Source organism: Rhopalosiphum padi, chromosome 3, assembly GCF_020882245.1.
Source record: "Rhopalosiphum padi isolate XX-2018 chromosome 3, ASM2088224v1, whole genome shotgun sequence".
NCBI classification, from domain to species: Eukaryota; Metazoa; Arthropoda; class Insecta; order Hemiptera; family Aphididae; genus Rhopalosiphum; species Rhopalosiphum padi.
The window spans coordinates 39320131-39336528 of NC_083599.1; the positions used below are offsets into that span (position 1 = coordinate 39320131).

Sequence of the window (16398 nt, forward strand, 5' to 3'; positions counted from 1 at the left end):
TAATAATTATTATGGATTCGAAGGGGGTTATGCTCTACACACGGACTCATGCCTGATTATATAAATAACAAATACATCGTGAATATTTAAAGTCGATAATTACATTTTTATTATGAAATATAATAATTATAATTATAACGATGATTAATAATCTAAAAATCATATTGTTTTTAGAATTGCTGAATTTTAATTATATAATATTTCGTTATAGATACTTATTCAAACGCGTTTTTTTTAATTTAAGCTCATGCTACATTGCAAATTGTAATAATCTAATCAGATTTGTTTAACAAACTATTGAAATATGTTTACATACTAAATAATATGAATAATCATCATGGCATGAACGTAAAACGAAAATGTGAAATTTATTAAATTTTAAGTTGGCTTAGACAGACAAAACGGGAGAAAAAAAGAATCAAGCTATACTTTAGAGGTGCGGTGAGTAGAAGACCATTGTTGTGAGGATGCAGGCAGGTGTGTTTTATAACATCTGCCAACTGGTTTGGTTCACCTTACAAAATAATATAATCAACAATAAAGACCTACTTATAGCTACTTCACGCAGTGTAACTGCTGTTGCCTAGTGTAAATTCGATAAAACGTTACTAAACTTTTCTAACCAGGACAAACATTTTTAATGTCAATAAATTATATTCCACATACAAATAAGTATATTTAAATACAATCGAGGAAATCTTTACTATAACATATACAGACTAAAAACGGTTGTTCGAATTTAAAAAATGTATACATTATGTTATCTTAATTACATGCAGAAAATCACGGACACCCAGTCATTCCAAGACGTTCCAAATCCTTTACCAGTTACATCTGATGATAGGGGTCATACACCTCAGAGTACACGAAAGTTATGACATTACAATAAAATAAATTGGTGTTTGTAATATTTTAATAAACGACAAACATGTTCAAATAGTCACCAGCTTAATTTAAATTAAATCTATATATTATAGCGGAGAAATGATAAAAATAATTATAGATTAAGTTATAATCAGGGTCTATACAATGTAATGCAGTAGGAAATTGATTAGAACATGTACTTTTTTTAAGTATAATTTTTTTTTAAGTGGTTTGTAATTTAAACTATACAACGAATGATTTAATTTTAGCTAAATTTATATGGTACATTGGAATATATTAGGAAATATACAATATTCATTAAATAATTAAAACTTTTTTATTTAATTAAATTATAAAAATCCTTGACCTAAGACTCTTATACAGCCGAAAACAACGCAAATAGCCGTCCATATATGAAGTCAAGATAATTATAGTCGTGATGTTATAAGCTCTATTTTTATAAACACGCTTCAAATCGTTCGAATTCAGTTATTATAGACCATAAGAGAATTGTAATATACCGCGGTATATAATAATATTATAAATTATAATATACCCTTAGTTTAGAGTGCGGTACACGAAAATGGAAATGTAGTGAATTAATACAGCTACACGTGTAAAAAAATTAAGTGTAAATTATTGAAATGCGTAAGAATTTACCACAAAACTGTTTATAATTTCTCTCAACTCTCGAACTAAAAGCTCGGCTATAAATGTAAAAAAAATACGAGGAATGGAATTTTGAATGTTTCGATAGGAACTGATAATATTGTATTGTAATATAGTTGATATTTTGAACCATGACGAACGATGACCATAGACATCCGACAAAACATATAATACTGCAATAAATATATATAACATATTATTATACGTATAGAAAGCTCGGACATTATAACGCAGCTGAATTTTTCGCGCCCAGAGCAGACTGCGGTCGAGACGAGAGTATAATAATATGTAACAAATTAATGTTTTAAATTCTAATGTTTTATATACGAGACGACACCGTGCCCCGTGTGTACTCTTCTCGTCTGCTCTATATATATATAAATATAAGATAAAAGTATACGGAGAGTGGCGGCGTAAATGATTTCGAATATACCTGATGTTTTATAATATTATCGTCATCGGGCGACGAGTACATCATTCGGCCGTACGAATATTTGCAGTGGTCTTTGTCGTTTTCGTCGCCGACGCGGTCGTGTTGCAGCTGCAAGTCGACCGCGCCACCGTCCGCGTGACAGTACGACTTATTGTTGTAGCCGCCGTAACCGTCGAGCTGCGTGAGGGCCAGCAGACCGATTCCGGTTGCACCCCCCTCGTCTTTGCAATCGACACCGGCACCGAGACCCACACCGCCCACGATAACGCCGCCGCAACCACCGATGTCCGGCACGACGGCCGCGGTGTCCATTACCGCGGAAACCGGGTCGGCCAGCGGAGACACGCGTTTCATGCTGCAGTCGTCGACTGGCGTCATGCGGGGTTCGGGTTTCACGTCCACTTCGAGCTTGATGGGCTCTAGGGGGCTGTAGGGGGCAGCGCCGGCCGAGAGCCTGAGATAGAAGTACGGGTCGCCCCCGCAGGGCGTCTCGTCTTCCCTGGTCCGGTAGTGGTGCATGATGTTGCCGGCGGCTTGTGATGGTCGTCGTCGGTCACCCCGGCGGGTCGTAGCGGTCCAGGAGATCGTACTATTTAATACTATATATATATATATATGTATGTATATGTGTTACGTATATATGTTATAATATATAAATAGTACTACGAAAATCGTATATACGACAGTCGCCCTCCTCCTGCGCGGCCTGTGCGTTCAAATACACACACACGCACCACCCTCTGGGCCCGAAATCTTTTTTTTTATTCTCTGGTCCCCCGTCAGACGCGAAATACGCGACGACAACGACGACGGGGCGCGCACAGATGGTCGCTGTGCGGCACACACGCGCACGCACACACCAAATACACACACACACGCGTACACGCACGCGCGCGCGAAACGACACACGGACACGACGACGACGACGAAAACAACGCACGCAGCACGTGACGACGACGTTCGCGTTACGAGAGGTCTACCCGTCTGCGCCTCACTCGCTCTCTCTCGCTCGCACTAACGCGCGTTCACACGATCGCTCTCGCTCGCCGCGCGAAGCCACGCACTGCTGGGCGGGGACTAGGAGGACGGCTCCGGCGTCGTGTCCATTGTCACGGAAAGCCGCCGTTACACTGAAACGCGGGCCGCGCTGTTACGGCGAAGGAGCAACAGGCTCTACGTACGAACACACGATGCGATACGAGTGCGCGCGCAAACGTGTGCGTGTGCGTAGACTTCGTATATGATACATATATATATACGCGTGTGTGTGTGTGTGTGTCTATGTATACGCCACCACCTCTAAGCCGCTGCCGTACAGTGTGTAACCGCCGCCGCCGCCGCCGACGCCGCACTACCACCTGCCTACGCCATCGCCGCCGCATAAACTATATTACTATGTATATTCGTGTATGGATATATATATATATATAAACTGTGCGTGTGTATATAGTAATAATACGGCACAGTAAAACGCGGAGGATAATATTATGCACTATAATACGACTATCGTGTGTACAGACCCCTCGCGCAACACTGCTGCCAACCAACGACGACGCTTCTCCTCTTAGCTCAGCGCTCGCCGTTGCCGCAGCAGCAGAACTGCCGCGGGATAAAAAAAAAAAAAACGAAAAAATACGCGATAGATGTAATAATACATAATGTATTTTATGTAGTATGTACGCGCGGGTCTCGCCGGAACAATACACGCGACACGACACAATAATCGTCGCCGTACCAAACCATTTTTTTTTTCTCCCGAACAATAACGCGTTTAATGAATACGTTTTTTATTTCAAACACCGTGTAAATGTTTCGATTAATATCACACACACACAAATGCACACACAAACGCACGCACTCGGCGCCGTAAGTCACAGGTCGAAAACGAATGAATTGTCCGACAGACGATCGTCGTCTTATAATAAATATAATTAATTAGAAAAGACATTTCCGCGGTACAAGTCAACACTCGTTTTGCCGGATCACGTTATACTATATAAACCTATATTGAAAATACTGTACATTTATCTCGGAATAATATTGTATTTGTCTAATTTTTTCGCTGAAACGTCATGATTTAATTTCGGCCGATACACACTCGCGTCATTAAATTATGGTATTAAAAGTTGAAAACACCAAAATGGACCGAAGAATATTATTAGCTAGTAAAAAACTAGTTTCACTTAAAACTATTAAATTTCAATCTTTTGTAATTACATATTCGGTTATATAATAATAACTAACAAGTTATACCTGCGTTATGTGTAAAATTATTTTTATTTTTAGGAATGGTAATAACTTCAACAATACTGACACAATACTCAATTGAAATGAAAATTAAGCTAGTTATACATTGAAAGTACCCAAATCATCATGATGAACTATATTAAACAATAATACAAATATCTGTATTACGCTATACTCGGTATATTCCTAAAAAAATTGACGAATAATATATGATAAGCATTTTAGTAATAAGTATTTTACGTACAGAAAACGGGGATGAAATTTAATAGCAGACATTGGCAACCAAAGAAAGGTACTATAACACTATCCCCTTTCGACGATATGGTAAATGTGGAAATCAGATATCTAAGATCCTCATATATCCTGCTGCATCGTACGGAGGTTCGTCTTACATAATTTTACAAGGGTTCTTTTACCCCTACTGAACAAAAACTAGATTTCACTGATAAAAGCTTTTAACATCTATTTTATTTAACGTTTCACTACATAATATATTTAAACAAATACTTTCAACAAGTTGTATGAATATTTTTAATATTTATTGATAATTACTAACAAAACCAAAAACGTTTTTCCAAATAAATACAGTTACAAATGTATAATTTATTTGAGTAAAGATTTTTAATTCTTTTTAATAAAAGTTATCAATATTTTTATTTAATATTCGCATTCCATAATCAAAACGTATTAATACATATAATATATCAAACCTAACTTAGTATATACATTGTACGATTGCGTGCGTAATGTCAGTATTATCATTATTAAATACATGTCTTTTAAAACCAATGATTTTTCCATTATAGTATTATTTACAGTATTTTTAATAATAATTACGTCTTATAAGCTGTAAAACAAACGACTCTTTTCATTATTTTTTACTACTAAGTTAGTAACCATATTTTTCTTATATAAGATTAACAAAATTATTATACAAAAACTTATTTCATCGAGTCATTATGAAATGGGTGTGCCGTTAAAAATTAAGATTTCATTCATTAAAACTAAAGAGCCCTTGCCGTTCAATGCATTGGTCATGGGCTAACATGAGTTGGAGGGAAGTGGTAGACGCACCATGACGGCGGTGTTGTCTGAATAGTTACAACTGAACACTGTGTGCTGCCACGGTGTATCCTACTACCTACATCGGATGCCACTTTGCCAGATGTTTCAAACTATTGAACTACTGGTCCTTTCTTGCTGCGTTACAAAAATTATATTACTGCTACACACGTATATAATAATAATATCGCACTACCCCATCACCGTGGAGGCCGAAAAGCGAACATACGTGAGAGCACGCTTCAAAGACGGAAAAAAAATATGAAACGTTTTGGTAAACCCGTGCACAAAAAAAATAAGGGGACCAAATTCTATACAATAGTTATTGAAAGAAAAAAGGTTAACAAATTACATTAAAATCAACATTTGTTACGCAGCTTCATACAAATTCCTTCAATACACAGTCCAGCCATAAAGCAGAATTTAACCCAACACACGTATTTAAAAATCATCAAACGCGTACTACGTGCCTAACATATTAAACAAATAATTTGGTTAAATATTATAATATACCATTTTATTAATGAAGTTAAAAATAATTTACTAAATTACTAAGAAAACTGAAAATCTAAATATTTAAAAGTAGTAATATTTATAATTGAGTGGATAGCCAATTGTATTTTATCATAAAGAAATAGTTAATATAGGGTATCTAAATACGTTCAAATTAAAGTTAAATTAATTCAATATCAATGACAATCTTATTTACAATCAATGAATAGTGAATAAAGCATTCTTATATTTTAATTTATAGGCATTATAAATTAATAACGTATTAAAAAATGCAAGAACAATAATATTATTCACAACTTATATAAAAAAAAATAATAAATCAAAGTAAACCGAAAAACACAACTATATTGGTTTTGTCTATGATTCTAGTACACTAAAACTTGCATCAATTTTATTCAATATATTATGCATGATATTTATGATTATTTATCACATGAAATATGTTGAGTTTTAAATATATAAGGAAGACCTGGGATGGGTCACAAGATAAATTTAATAAAAATTAAATTATAAAATAAAAATATAATGGATAAATCCGAGATTCGGCCAAAATATTTTTCGATTCTCGAACTTAGTAAATATTATTCTGTACTCGTTACTCGTACTTATTTATTTATAATACTATAGGATATGATTTATAAATAGATATATAAATCGATCTGTTTCTAATTCTAATTTAAGACTTAATTTTACGTACATATAAATATAATATCTTAAACAAATTGTAATTTAACATTTTGTATTTAATGAAGTTTAAAAAAATTACTAAAGTATTAAAAATTGAAGGATGATTAAATTGTTTTTAACAAAAACGTTGGTATTGGAAACATTTATCGTCTAAACTATTTTACCAATATACATTTAAATTACACATTATTGCAGATATTTAATTTATTTACATGTTAAAAACTAGAACAAAAGAATTGCTAAGAGTACATGCTTGTTAAGCTGTATAAATAAAAACAAGTGTTTTTAGTTTTCTTTGTTGGGGTTAAATGTGAAGAACCATACATTGTAAATATTACTTACCAATGGGCAATGAATCAAATAAGTATAACTTAAGTAACAAATATGCCTTTTGATTATTTTTTTTTTAGATATTAGAAATGTGTAATACTTTTAAATTTCTAAACTATATTGTATTATTTCAAAAACTAATATATTAACATATAAAATTAAAATATATAATTATTTCAAACTTCTATCTTAATTAAAATATATATTTTTTTTTATTTATCACTCCATTTTGATAATTATAATAATTATAAATTTATAACTACTCTGATGACTTCGCAATGCTTCAAAATATAACACAAAAAAATCGTGATCAAATCTACAACAACACACAACTACAACAGTACAAAACATACCTATACGCGTAGTGTAATTGCTCATACCAATAAAATTTTTTATTAAACCTTATAAATTTATAGGTACAAGACAAGATTTGTCAAAAATGTATATTGGGACACTGATCAGTAAATTAGGTATATGATATAAATAATAATCATACTAAAATAATAAAGGCGAGTATTTTCGTTTTATTTTTTCAGTTTTTTTTGATTTTATTTTAGTATGGAAGTACAAGATTACAAATGATAAAATATTGTATTAAAAAAGTAAAATCTTACCCAATGATGGGGAACTTCAACTTCAGAAGGTTCTGCTGGTGGCGAGTCTATACTCTGTAAATAATAATAATATACATTAAACTAAGTGATACGTTACACAATATTTTCTAATTTATTAATTATTTTTTTATAAAATTGATATATGATTACACTGCTGTAAATACTATTTTTTTTAAATATGTTGCTCTTATTAAGCTATTTATAGATATTAGATAATTAAAATTTCAACTTTTTGTAGTTTTGTTCGACTTAAATATGATAAAAAATTTGTTAGAAATTAATTTTAATTTTAATTTTGAAAATACATTCACGGGTATAAATTTAAAATGTTCACGAACTTTTCAAAATCGAAAAAATTATAGCAATAACATAAAAGACCTTCTATGGTCAATATCTATAAAACAATTATTTATCAATCGATTAAATCAAATTTAACACATCTATTGCAGTGATCTATTTAATGACAATAATGTATATTAGACACACTAATATATACTTCTATTATAGCAGAGCAACTTCTTCAAATTTTGATAAAATGGTGAACTAAATTAAAAAGAAAATGTTGAGAAAAAATAATATAATTAATTATTCATAAACGTTGAAAAGATAGAATTTTAAAGTTATTTTGCTAGGTATAATTTTCACCCACCACAAAAAAGTAAGGAGTATAACTTACTATTTATACCAGCGCACTATTTGTTTTCTTTTTCTGCATACGCGTAATATAGCAAATTTGCGTTTAGCAGAACCTACCTTGTGTTGTTAGCTTTAATATTAGAGTGAATTGACCTATTATCAAACTTTAAGATGAACATCATCCTTATTTATGTACGTTCGATTGTTTATAATATTTAAATTTTTATACACGTTTAAGTATGCGAAATATTACAATTTAAAAATGCTCATATCTCGTTTTAAAATTTAAGTAGGTATCGTAAAAATGTTAATGTACAAACACAGATAATGTTTTAGCTTAGCTTAAATTTTGATAATAGGTTGTCTTAATACTCAGTTTACTCTATACTAAAGCTAATAACATTAATTTGGTTCTGCCGAACGCAAATTTGTTATGTTGCATGTGAGCCAAAGAGAAAACAAATTGTACGCCGACAACTTCTTAAATTTGTATTCGGTAATTTTACTTAATTTATGATTTTAACAATGTGCAAATGTGCAATGACTTTGGAAATACATTTCTTATTATTATTATTGAATATTGACACAGCCAACTATCAAGATTATTACTTAAAAAAAATATAACAAAATATGATAATTAAATTACACAATAATTGTGTAAAAATGGTTAAATTTAATTGTATAATAAAGTTGATAGATTTTAGGAAAATAAAAATAAGTAAAAATAGATTGGCAGTGGAGGTGGACAAATGCATACAATGTTTTGGTATCCAGTTGCAAAGCAACAGAAAATGTCTTCACTTGAGAGAAAATTTAAATCCTGACCGCAGTTCAAATTTTTAAGATATAAAAAGATTTATATTAAAGATTTTAAAATTTTGAAATTTTTGCTACGGAAATTATAATTAAATTTTTTTCTTTTTTTTTGTAAACAAAAAACTGTCGTATTATATTTGAATTACCTATAAAAAAAAACATAAATCAACTTTTCTTTCAACTTCGAAATTAAAATCTCAAACGTTATTATATATTTATATACTTTAAATTTGGGTTTATGGTTTTAATATTAGAGTGAAATTAACCTACTATATAAAAGTTAAAAACATTATCTATTTTTTTTACGAGTCACTACTTCAATTTTTAAGTTCCCACTAAGCATATCTGTTGTACATCAGACGGAGAACACGTCCTCTTGAAACGGTTTTAAAAACAACATTCGAATTCAATAATTTAGATAATATAAAGAATTTAATTTACTTAATAAACTACGATAAATTCGTAGATAAACTCGTATCTAGTAAAGGTGCTATTCATTTTCTAATGCTTTAATTACCTTTTATAAAACGAACTTAATAATATTTAACAATTTATAACCAGTACATTAAAATTTAAAAAACTCCATACCACTTGGCACAGGTTGTAGGACACTTTGTACGGTCACCCGGAAAAAATGAAAACCGCGAACAGTTTGTACTATTTCAGAAAGTAATAAAATTTACATGGCGGACAGTTTGTACTATTTCAAAAAGTAATAAAATGTATATGGCGGAAAGTTTGTACTATTTCAGGTAAAAAAAATGTTGAGACATGAAATGTCAGACATAATTATTCGTTATTACAAAACACAGGTAGTTAACAATGTTAACATACATAAATAATAATAATCAGCTAAGATTTGTATACAATAAACAATTGTAAAATATGCATTTTTTTTTAATTTTAATTTTTAGAACCTTTAGTAATTCACATTCAATAGTGGAAATATTTTTAATTTTATGTTTGAAAAATTGGAAAATTTATGTTTGACAAAAAAAACAAGTTTTATACTTTAATCAGTTGGGCTTGAATTAAATACGAAATATTAATTACGAAATATACTATAAAACATGAATTTTTCGCAATAATATTCTTTTATCCAAAATATGCAAAAACATGCAAAATAAAAACACCACCATTTACATACCGTACAAAACGTCCGCGATCGATTTCTATTAATTTATTATCACTGTACAAAGTGTCCGCGATATGCAACTCAAACAATATATAGTACAAACTATCCGTTTACCCTTGGCACATCTTATACGACAAATTAAATCGTTTAAATATAATATTATGTAGGGTTTAACAAAATGGTGATCACTCAATCACTGATCAGTAATGCGACATATTTGTAAGGAGTATGCTACGCTCTCATGAGCTGTCTCCGTCTTACAAACATATAACACGGCAAATTTGTGTTCAGTAAATCCGTTTTTATGTTGGTACTTTTAATATTAGAGCGATTTTATCTATAATTAAACATAAAGGTTAAGCATTATCTGGTATATTTTGTTTGTACTTTGCGATATTATAATTTTTAAGCAAGTTATGAACATTTTTATATTTTAGTATTATATATATTCATTATATTCATTATTTGCTAAAAATAAAAATACCGTAAACAAATCGATGACATTAACAGATAATGATTTTACGTCTTACATTTAAGCCTGATCATAGGTCAATACGCTCTAATATATAATTAAAAGCAAACAATACAAAATCGGTTCTATTAAAAGCAAATTTGCTATATTATGTTAGTAAGATGGTGACAAGTTGTCACTGACAACACATGCGGGTGTAGCATCGTCATTAGTCTTTTAACAATTTATTTTACTATAAAAATTATGTAAAATTTAAATGCAATATTTATGAACTAATAAACAATTAACCTTTATTAATTAGTTAGGGAAACAAAATTTTATATATATGTTCAAAAATTTTACGAATATTTTTTCTCTAATAAATGTTGAATGTTAATCCTAAATGCTACTATTATTGCTCTTAATGCTTTTATAGTAAAGAATTTTTCAAAACAATTTGTCGTACTAATATATAATACTAAAATTTTGGATATTAAGTACATGCTTTATTAAGAATTTGACAAATATGAATTTACTACTTAGTGTACAAAAAATATCAAATTTAAAAAGAAATATAATTTTTATAAACATCGTACAAAAAATTATGTTGATTTGCTAATTTTTTTTTTATAACAAATTCTGAAGAACTATTAATTTTTTATTTATTAGTAATTACTGTACTATTATCAAAGGTCGACAGAGTAGAGAGAGGTGATACAGATGCTTTTGCAATCTATAATAATTAGCTCTACTTATATTAAAGCAATATTTTAAGTATTTATAACTTATTATTTATTGTTTCTAATTTACAGATCGCCCCCTCGTGGTTCTCAAACACCACAATATTAGTCAAAAATTGATTATTCTCTTATAGTTTACATTGTAATTTAGGCAATAAAAAAAATATTTCAAAAACAAAACCACTAGTTTTTAACATGCAATAATAATAATTATATAAACTAATATATAAAATTTAAACTATCTAAACAAACACTAGGCCTAAAAACAAGTACATTATGAATACTCATATCTTAATCATTCTAAAATATAATAAATTATGTTTTTGTTTCAACTTTCAAAAAAAAAAAATTATTTAACTACATTTTCTACTATTGCTAATCTATATTCTATAGTTTACTTTAAAAAAATTAATATTTATTATTTTATTTCATAGAACTTACTAGTCTAAATAGAATAAATAGAAATAGAAAATTGAAACATTTCAACCTTTAAAAGTAATGCCGATAAATGAGATTATCAAAATATATTACATATACATTCATGCAAAATAAATATAAAATATAAATAGTGTACAAGCAAATTAATAGCTTCTATTGATAGTTAGGAATGGTAGTAAGATGCAAATATAAAAATGTGTATGAAATAATAATATATTTGATGTATGTATAACTAAAGATATCCTTTTAAGTTAAAAAATTAACATTTTATGTAACAATTTATTACCTCTCTTTTTCTTTTAACTGCAGTACCAGCAGTAGTTGTTGGAAGAGGCTTACGTGGAGTATTACCAAATGGAAAATATGGAGAATCTGGGCTGAAAGTTTCAGGGCCAGAAGCAAAATTATTACCATATGCCTAAAACAATATTCAATAAAAAAAATTGTTATATCTTCTTGGCTCGTATATATTTAAGTACCCTACTAATAATTAAAGAAAATATCTTTCAATAAGTACCTTAGATTTGAAATAAATTAGAGGCAACTCACAAATCAAATTAATTATTATTTATGGAAATAATAGTAAAAATCATGTACAAAACATCATAATGGAGTACATGTGGGTGGGGGGTATCATTAAAACTTATTACTAAAATATTCAAATAAAAATATACAAAGTAACATGTGAACAAATCAACATACCATTCCATTTTCTATATTATATGGTGGCTGAAACCCAGATTTTTCTGAAACAGAAATAAGACATCATAATTAATAAGTAATTTTAATTAGCTAGATACAACTAAGACATTTTAATCATTAACATACAATTAAAGCATTAAAATAATGTAAAAATAATAATTTTGTATTTAAATTTGATAATAGATGATTTTATATTAATAATATAACAATAATCTTGTTTTAAATTGACTGTGATTGTACATAGTAAGATAAATGGTAGATATAGTAAGATTATGTAGTAACACTGTAACAACTGCATTGACTTTTAAACATTGATGTATTCAACCCATAACTATTATAATATAATATAATATATTTACCTATTTAATTAATAATTGAATTTATAGAATGATATACTGAATATATTGATTAATTAGATATATTTCTTGTGAAACAGGATTATAAGTTACATTCAAATTATTTAGGCAAGGTTTAAACTATTGAACTTAAGTTATTTTGTAGGATAGATGAAATATTTTAAAAACTCTTAGAAAAGAAATAATTTCTATACCAATATTGCATTGTGCATACAATTATAATGATACAGCAGTAAAATAAAATGTTTTTTTTTAAACACAAAACTTAAGGGCTTTTGAATTTTATATACTCTATAACACTACAATATAATTTAAAACAAAGTAAACAATAAGAAATAGTAAGTACATTCATACCAAAAACACATAATAACATTGATTGTTAATTGATTTATTCTAAAAATATTAATATTATACACCTACCTATCCATACAACAATAAAATATTATCAATATAAATAATAATATTGATTGTATAGATTGGTAACAAGAATATAACTATACGACCAATAAAAAATATGGACAGGTAATTTCATGAAAAAAACATATTCCAAGTACAATAATTAGTCATAAGATATTGGAAGCAAAGATTGCTTATTCACAATAATATTGTGTTTAGCATAGATGCCTCTAATAAGCAGACGAAACAACATAATATTGGGAATACGTTTTCATTGACACAATCGTGCGTAAAGCGGAAATTAAAACGATGACAATATAGGCATAATATTATAATACAGGAGCGATCAAACGTGTTGCAATCATAACCGACCCGCGAATACGAAACTGACAGATTTTAACGGATCGCATCGCAACATGTTTCGTCGTTGACAGGCGGTCGGGCACGTCCAGCCTGGAACGACCGTCGTCGTGTTCCCGCAGAACGCGCCGGCAACGGGATACAGGAATGATATCGGGCAACATCGAGGACGCGCGGACGTGCAAATACCGCGTCGGCCGACGGACCGACGTCGGGGGCGACGCAATGTTGACGATAAAAAAAATTGATTGGGAAAATAAAAAAATGGCCCGGTACGGCGGTCATACGTCCCGCGGGTCCGTGCGTCTTTACACCGCCGAACGCTGCGGCAACAAATTAAACGACACCAACCTGGTTGTTTATTCGCGATCTTGTTGAAGCAGTTCTGGAACACCTCGTACAAGTGCATCGGTTCGTCGTCGCTTGTCGCCATTTTGTGATTTCTTCGATTTTAAAAGCCCATCGGATTGAAAACATAACACGACGAACTCTCACGGATCATGAACATGCGAACGGCACTGCGAGAATAACATTGCCGTGCGACATGGTGCCCGTGTACGCGGAAAGCGTCAGATGTCAGATCGTATCATACTATCCGTAACCACGGTGCAAAAAACACAAAACCGAAAAACCCTCGGCGGCGGCGGCGCTGTCCTAACTCCCCACTCCCCGCTGCCAGCTGCATTTGGCCAACACACGGAGGCGCGACCGGTGGTGGCCGCGCGCCGGGAAGCGGTCGCGGGGCGAAGTGTGAGGGGGCGGTTCCCCCAACTCTCGTCGCCAGCCCCCTCTGCGACGACAAAATGACGCAGTGCAGACACCGGCGGAACACGGCTACTCTTTTGGCCCATCGTACACGGGTCTCCCGAGCGTTCGGCGTTCAGCGCTTGTTCGTGATAGACGATTTTCACTATACGCTTGAACGCTTCACTATTCACTGTGTTCAGTGTTCACAGTTCGTTTTCGTTTCGTCTGTCACTGACGACACGGAATCCAGTCGATGGTGGCACATTTAAATTTAAGATTTTTCGATCGAAGAATATTTTAATTTTTCCATTACCACATTTCTAGTTTATTAAAATCATGATGTTTGGCGTGTAATATTATGTGTAATCGTGTATTGTTAATCAATAATCATAATAACACGTCTTATAATTGTGAGTTTCCACAATGAAACCGCAGTAATCGTATCGAATGGTACTATTTATTACTATATATCACTATAACACCGGAGTAGCAACAAACTATTCAAAAATATAAGTCACAGTAAACTAATAAAAATTTAAAATATCAATTGGAAGTATGAAAATTAAACTTATTTACATTGAAAAAAAAAAGCGTTAAATACAAATTAAAACTTCTTACCTAGCTAAAGAGGTTTTCACTCATATATTTTAATATTAATTGTTCGTACAATTTCAATATAAACACTACACAATAGATAATAGTTATGAACTATAATACAACCGTCAAAGCGTCAATCTTATGATTTCAGTCATTTAAAGCTCGTTTAAATTGTGTGCATCCACATTGCACATGGCACATGTATTTGGTAAAATATATTAAATAAGTTATAACCATTATAGGTATGTATATACAAGCTACCTAACTATATTATTCGGGCGCAATAAATTAATTAAATTTTAGGTACATGTAGAATTATAGTATAAATGTTTGCCTAAATGGCTAGATGTATCTACCTATTCTATCTACATAATGTATATGATTATATTTTTTACATTTTGCAATGACCAAAGTATAGGTGTTACACTGTTACCTATGACTGGTATGTAAAATCTATATATGGTACCCAATACCTGTAATCTATATACTCAAAGAATATTAACTTTTTTTTTATTTATTAAAAGCCAAACAAAATTATTTCAAGACTCATAAACTGTATTTTATCGCAAAAACTAAAAACAAATTTCTAGAAACCTAAGAACTTTGAAATAATAATATAAATAACTGATAAAGTGATGATATTTAAAAAAAACGTGAGTTGAAATTTTTTAAATGAATTATCTGCTATTATGAAAAAGGTAGGTACACTACATCGTACATATAGTACACACGAGTACCTACACGACACACCTTTAATAACTAATGAGGCTATAATATTAAGCATTTTCTAAATACCTAAATAATAATATAGTACAGCATTTATATAGTAAATAGTAATATGCATATACATTTTATTGTATTTTTATTTTGTTTAAATTTAAAAAAATAATTTGTTATAAAATACAATGTATTACACCTATTTTATGATTTATTTTCCTGATTGTTGTTTTAGATAACTTAAATATATAGTATACATTACTGTAATATGTAGAACATCAGATAATAAAAAATGTATATAAACTAATAAGGCCTTCATAAAGCCTTTGGAAAACGAAAACAAAATTATAAAGATTGAACGGATGAAAAATCAGTACTAAATCAATACTAGACCACTTAAAAATCATTCAAACAATTTATTTGGTACTTCAGTATCTTTTAAACAAGCTAAAATAAAATAAAATAATGTTATTAAAAAGATAAATTTTAATTAAAAATGTATAGATGGGAATTATATATAATTTAATCGTTTAAAAAAATGAATGCATTTATACATTAGGTAGTATTTGAAGTCATATTTATTTTATTGAACCTATTAAATTTATTCTTTAATTATTTTTAAACTTTGAACATTTTTAACAATTCTCTGCAATGACACGGAGAGTATTGATTTTATTATTATAATGCTTAGTTTGATGTTTTAATAAATAAAATAAAATTATAAAATTATTAGTTGTTATATTATTATTTATTAAATTATTAAAGAAATAATAATCTAAGTTCGTGTTTAAATTTGATAACACAGCTCGAGTATACAATAATAATGCGCTGTTGTATCGAACACACTGTACAGTCGTATGTTAAAAACAAAATCACACCGGAACTTAA

The 16398-nt window shown here is 30.2% G+C and overlaps 1 protein-coding gene across 9 annotated transcripts in view; it reads right to left on the reverse strand.

Moving 5' to 3' along the window:
* LOC132923913 (transcription factor 12) overlaps positions 1–14104 on the reverse strand; it is a 33726-nt gene extending 19622 nt beyond the window's left edge. For 2 of the 9 annotated variants that reach the window (XM_060987917.1, XM_060987913.1), the window contains exon 1: positions 1967–3134. In XM_060987917.1, coding sequence (XP_060843900.1) covers positions 1967–2485 — 519 coding nt within the window. In that variant the 5' untranslated portion in view covers positions 2486–3134. Of the gene's footprint in view, positions 1–1966; positions 3140–7419; positions 7474–11921; positions 12054–12337; positions 12382–13800 lie in introns of those variants that run through there. The other 7 variants (XM_060987916.1, XM_060987918.1, XM_060987910.1 and 4 more) reach the window with 7 other exon arrangements.
* Positions 14105–16398: the final 2294 nt, after the last annotated feature.